The sequence below is a fragment of the Stenella coeruleoalba genome (genome assembly GCF_951394435.1).
Source record: "Stenella coeruleoalba genome assembly, chromosome: 16".
Taxonomy (NCBI): Eukaryota; Metazoa; Chordata; class Mammalia; order Artiodactyla; family Delphinidae; genus Stenella; species Stenella coeruleoalba.
This window is the reverse complement of record NC_137162.1, coordinates 78669220-78675855: the sequence shown is the minus strand read 5'-3', so window position 1 is coordinate 78675855 and position 6636 is coordinate 78669220. Positions and strand designations below refer to the sequence as shown.

Sequence of the window (6636 nt, the reverse complement as noted above, 5' to 3'; positions counted from 1 at the left end):
GTTTTAACAATACCCAGATGATTCCGAAGTGCAATGGGGTAGAGTGTACTGAAAGTGTAAGAGAGCCACAAAGGTCCAATTACATTAAAAGACCAAAAATAAAAATTAAAAAAGAGAAAAGAAATAAAAGGGAAAAAAAAAGCCGCTAGTAATGGTTTCAAGCATTAAAGAAAAAAAATCTTGGTTTTCTTCTTTAGACAAACCTCCAAGTCAGAAGTATTCATCTTCAGACTCAAGCTAGTATGCAAAGATATAAGAATGCTTAACAAATCCTGTACATAAATCTGGTTAATGGACTTTTAATTCCTATAGGCAGAATATTCCCTTTTTTGGACGTCAATTTTACCCTTTCTGATAATACATGCTGGAGATACATGTTTCAGTCAGGCATCAGAGACAGAAATGAACTAAAATTACTTAATCTTTTAGAAACAAAATCAAGGATTCACAAACTATGGCATTTTATTTCAGAGCCTTTGCTTACATTTGTACAATATATTACATAATTCTTCATTGTTTGCAGATCCTAATATATACTTTATAGCTTTTATTCTATAAGCTTTTCTTCAATGTTTTGCTGTCAACAAATCTTTACAGTCCTGTACAAATCTGAATAACTTGAAACCATTTTCAACAAAATTAGTTACTGTAAGCACACACTGCAAGACTGAAAATGCTTTTCTTAGAAAAGTTGAATGTAAAGGATTCTGACACGTTAGCATCTACAACAAAACGCTTCGAAATTCTCACGTCGTATTGCCAGAAAACAAATAAAACATGCCAGCCCCGTCCAAAAAAAGTACACAGAACTACAATTAAAACAGTAAAACAGTCTGTACAGTAAAGTACTGTGTATTAACAGTGCCAGGTATTAAATAGCTTGAATGAACACATCCGCAATATACAAACGTCTTACAAAGGTGTAGAATTAAATACAAGTGCCAAACAGAACAGAGATTGGAACCATACAACGTAAAGTCAATACAGGTGAAAACAATTTTGCGTTCATTTTGGATTTTATACAAGGCATTTAATTTTTATAGGCCTACCACCCCGATTAGCTATTTATACTTAAAATAACAGCCATTCTTTTGAGACAGTTCATAGCAACAGCCTTGAACCATACCGATAAAGTTTACTTGTTCCTGAAGTCCTCTTGTTGTAGCTCATAATAAAATAAGCAATACAAATGAATTATCTGTATTTAAGGAAAAAGAAACATTTACAAGAAAACACAAAAATATAACTGTTATAATTCATTATGAATAAATATACACTTTGAACTGGCTAAGTACAATCTTTACACATTGTTTAAGATTTAATACAGTTTATTAGCCATTTTCTTTTTTCACACAATGTATTATATCAAAATTAAAAAAAAATACTGATTTATAGAAAAATGGCAAAGTACAGTAGTTCCATTCCAATTTGAAGGGGCGTGAAAAGCCACTGCAAGACCTTTTAGCCTAATTCAAACCTGTAAACATGTTCAGTCTTTTTTAAAGAGAATCTTTAATATTTGGTTATCAGGATTGATGTCTAATATCCTGTTAACTGCAGGTTCTGAATTTATTACATGTGCTTGAGTTATACAATTAAAGCCACCCTAAGGTGACTTGCTTTAAAAAACAATTAGCTTGTACAAATGAAAATAGGTTCATATTTTTTCATAAATAAATGGAAAAATATCAAATGTTCCAGCTTTAACAAAATACAAGGGAATACATATACAGTAAGTTATCTTAACATGTTGTGGCCGCCCAATGACTACGCTTACTGTATTGTCTCTACAGGCAGTGAAAAGCCTCCATTTGCCACAGTGGAAGGCCTTCAAGTTACCAGACACACAATTCCCAGACAAGTTGGAAACAATTATTGCTTGAGGAAAAGCAGTTCATTGTACTTTTTCTTCATAAAAAAAGTGCACTTAAGTGCCAAGTCAGCTTGTCAAGAAACAATTTTTAAATATAAAATAGTGCTTGTCTGATTTTTTATTTTTTGTGCCACTGTGCAGTATAAAAAAAGACGTGGCTCTCAACAGCCATTAAGTGCAAAGTGCTTTAGCAAGTCCTGCTGTCACCTGCACTCAACTGACATTCCATTCTGTGACGTGCTGGACATTGATGGTTCAGCTAATGTTAACATAACAGCAGCCGTTATGGAGCTGGACGAAGGTGAAGACGATGACGAGGATGTAGCAGCACCTAAGGCGAAGGGAAACCAACAGCTTAATAACACGCATATACAACAGTAGAAGGAAGTAAAGCACTTGTCCTCTAAACTAAAATTCTGCTGTGTTCTCCAAAATCATTTAGCTTACTGCGAGAGCAGTCAATGCTTACAAGACCATTATGTAAAGAAATGAAAACCTAGTGCATCTCAAGTAACAAGGCACTGCCAAACCACAGGAGAAGCAACGACAAAGGACAGACCAGGGAACGCTCTTGCGCGGATCAAAGAGGAAAATGAACAGTGTTCTCAGTCTACAGAGACGTGGAAATAAAACAAAAGGTAGACTTCCGTAATAATGAAACAAATGTCAAAAAGATCTTCCAATCCAACAGGAAAAATTTGTAATCCATCCCCACATCTTTCCCCCCCTCCCAATTCCTGTATGTTTCTGCTTCTGGAGTTCCTTATAAAATTAAATGGTGATGAGAAGGGAAAGCTAATTGCTTCTTAAAGTTGGGAAAAATAACTACCACCACACATCACATCATAACTACTGCATTTTCCTCCACTTGGTTTACAAAGCAAATGACACATTAGTTATTTTCCTCACAGAAATTCTCTCATTGCTATAAATCAGTGTTTGAAAACTTATTTTTTAATGAATACATGCACAAAGTAAACGAAATCGTTCAGTGCTGGGATATTAAAGTGGAAAAGCTAATCTCCCTCTCATCCAGGACCCTCCTGACCCTCCAAATTCCCCTCCCCACTGTTACCAGCTGCTTCACAATCTTTAAAACTCCACAACAGGGACTGGCAAATTATTGCCCCAGGGCCAAATCTGGCCTGCCTGTTTTTGTCAAGAAAATTTTATTGGAACACAGCTATGCCCATTTCTTTACATCTTGCCTACAGCAAATTTCATAAGGTCAAGTAGTTCTAAAGAGACTACAAGGCCCACAAAGCCCAAAATATTTACTATCTGTCTCTACAGAAAATGTCTACAACCCCAGTTCTAGAGGAATTTTTTTCGTAGAATCTAGAGATATGATATGCACATTTAAAATGAAAACACTAGTAACTTCGCTTTTAAAAACCCAAGTGGAAGCACAGTATAGAGTCTGACTCTTGGTTTTTACACTTAACAATCTGAGGAGATGATTCCTTATCAGTACATATATAGACTTACCTCTTTTTCTTTTCAAACCTGAATAGTGTTCCACTATATTTATGAATTGTAACTAAATAATTCCTAGTCTTCTGCTGTTACCGACATCAAATGAATACTTTGAGCATTATAAATAAAAATTTAAACGTCTACTTATTTTTCACCAATGCCATATATTACTGGAGAATACAAGTTAATGATTTCTATCTGCTATTATAAATATTACCGTAACAAGCTTCTTTGTGACCACATATTCTTCCTTGGGACCTATTCTTAGAACTAAAAGTAGCTAGTTCTCCAAACACACAGTCAAAGAGTTTCCCAAGATAACTGTGCCTGCGATAAAGGCTACTTCGTTGTAGTATGCTTTGCTTTATTGCCCTTCAAAGATACTGTGTTTTTTAACAAATTGAAGGTTTGTGGCAACCCTGAATCCAGAAGTCTATTGCAGCATTTTTTCCAACAGTATTTGTTCACTTTGTGTCTCTGTGTCACATTCTGGTAATTCTCACAGTATTTCAAACTTTTTCATTATTATTATGTTATATTTGTTATGGTGATCTGTGAGCACAGATCTTTGATGTTACTACCGTAATTGCTTTGGGATGCCATGAACCATGCCCATATAAGACAGTGAACTTATTTGACTGTTGAAATGACAACAAAGGATTTCGAATATTACATAAATTTAGTTAATGGAGCAGCAGCAGGGTGTGAGAGCACCGACTCAAATCCGGAAAGAAGTTCCACTGTGGGTAAAATGCTTTCAAACAGCATTGGAGAGAAATCGTTTATGGAAGGAAGAGTCACTTGATGCAGCAAACTTCCTTGTTGTCTTATTGTAAGAAACTGCCATGGCCACCCCAGGCTTCAGCAACCACCACCCGGATCAGTCAGCAGCATCAACATCGAGGCAGGACCCTCCACCAGCAAAAAGATCACAATGACGGCTCAGATCATGGTTAGCATTTTTAACAATAAAGTATTTTTAACTGAGGTACGTACATCGTTTCTTTTCTTCGACGTGATGCTATTGCACACTTAACAGACTACAGTATAGTGTAATCATAACTTTCATATGCACTGGGAAGCCAAAAAATTCATGTGACTCATTTTATTGTGATATTTGCTTTATTGTGGTATTCTAGAAAAGAACCCGCAACATCTCTGAGGTAGACCTGAGCTTTGTTTCGGCAGCCCCAGAAAACTAAGACAACACCCTTCCCTCAGATTTTAACTTCTCTCACTTCCTCTGGTCATTCGGGTCTCAAAGAAAATGTCCCAGCCATTGGTAATCTAATGCAAGCCACCCAATCACTGCCTTAACATTGCCCTAGTCTCTTCACAGTCTGAAATATTAGTTTTGGCGGAAAAGCAGACTGTAAGCTCCGTGAAAGTGAATATTATGGTTTGAGATAACTGTTTCTTTTGATAAATTTTCCCACTTGATAGATGAGGAAAATAAGCCAGAGGGATTAAAGAGCCTGCCTGAAGATACACAAACACAACTCACGTGAGCCCAACTGCACAGTCGCAAACTGCTTTTTGTTTAAGTAAAGTAAGGTAAAAACACTTACTTTCTCTCTCTTTCTTCTTTAAACGCTTTCTCCTCCGATCAATGGAAGCTACTTCAGATTTTAATGACAGATAATGTTTTCTGATTTCTTGCAGTTTTTCTTGAAGAATTGTGATACGCTCAGCACTTGTCATATTCTCCAGGTCCGCTGTGAATTTAAAACTTTCATTAATATGCATTTGTGAACACAATTTTAATATATAAGAGAGAGAACATATAGTGTGGCTGTAGAATGAGGAAGACAGATAAACTAAAATTAGGCTTGTAAACATTTGTTTGCCGAAGATTTTTTTTCCCTAGCCTAGAGCAATGCTCGGCACTAACACATGCATGGTAGTTTTTGAATGAATGAGTGTGTAGAATTAAAGATCTTAGGACCTAAACATAGAGGTTAAAAATTCCACATTTACCAGAAAGAAAAATCCCACATTCATGTACAGTATCACCACAGTACAACATTAATTTGCATATTTTTTGAATGTTAGGACTGTGGATAAATTTTTGTCTTTCGTCTGCTTTTTGTTCTTTTCTTAAAGTTTATCTCTTAATGCATGTCCCATCAACTTTTTTTGGTCGCAGCGCATGGCGCGTGGAACTTCCCCGGCCAGGGATGGAACCCACGCCCCCTGCAGGGGAAGCATGGGGTCTCAACCGCTGGACCGCCAGAGGAGTCCCCTCCTTTCGTTCTTTTTTAGATTCTTCTAATACTTTTATGTTGGAGGAAAGCTTTCACACGCTCTAAAGCACTTTCAGTCCCCTAAGACTCTTTCCCTGTGTGAGAAACTGCGGTAGTCTCTTTTTCACGCCCGTCACTCAGCTGCAGTGACCAGTGATTCATGGCAGACTTTGCCTCACTTATGCCTCCATCCACTCCCCACCTTACACCAGGCTTTTACAGCAAACTGCTGACACAGCAGAAATACCTCATCAATGCTGACGTGTGCCTCAAATGCCTTACAAGTTATCTTTCAGCAATTTTCTGTTCAAATCAAGATCCAAACAAGCTACACTGCAGTGAATGGTTATTATGTCTCTCAGTCTGGTTACAGCCACTTTTCCAGAATTACTGGCATCAAGAATTACTAGGATGCAGTTTCTGCTGCTTAACTGCTGATTTAATGTATGTCACTTACACATCTGAAAACTCCATTTGTAAACTTTGGGTAATCGATTACTAGGTTCTTTGAGGTCAGGATCCTTATCACCATTCTTTCCACATTTTCCTGGAGACTGTGTCCTAGCAGGAGATTTGGTACCATGAGCCTTCATTCCACTGGAAACCGATTTGACGGGCTGAGCCTTAGTTACACTTTCACCAGCAGAAAGCTCTTCACTATCACTACTATTTGCTGAAAAAAAAAAAAAAGAAGAAGAAGAAAAGTGTTAGTAAATAGAAAAGTACACAGTGTCACAGATTTTAGTGGACAATTTAAAGTTAACCATTTGAATTTATTACTACAGTAAACAACTTGCTTTACAGACCCTGCCTAAAAACCTGGAAAATCATTAAGTATAAACACAGCAGTATCTCAGTTAAGGAAAACAAAACCAAAAACTCTTCTTACCTGAATTGTCAATAACATATTTTTAAAAAACACTCAAACTAATCTTTCATTACACCTGGTAGACTATCAAATATACAGTAATTATTTAAATGGCTTTTAACTCTATTACGTTAATATATATAAAGTAGAATACAGCATCTTTTAAAATGACTCAT

General features: G+C 36.5%; 1 protein-coding gene across 3 annotated transcripts in view; it reads right to left on the bottom strand.

Annotated features, from left to right (window-relative positions):
- The window catches only part of ARID4B (AT-rich interaction domain 4B), a 127149-nt gene continuing 120513 nt past the window's right edge, over positions 1-6636 (bottom strand). For all 3 annotated transcript variants that reach the window (XM_079900750.1, XM_079900752.1, XM_079900751.1), the window contains 3 exons: positions 6050-6265; positions 4918-5064; positions 1-2204 (listed from right to left, as the gene is read on the bottom strand). In XM_079900750.1, the coding sequence (XP_079756876.1) occupies positions 2077-2204; positions 4918-5064; positions 6050-6265 (491 nt within the window). In that variant the 3' untranslated portion in view covers positions 1-2076. The remainder of the gene's footprint in view (positions 2205-4917; positions 5065-6049; positions 6266-6636) is intronic.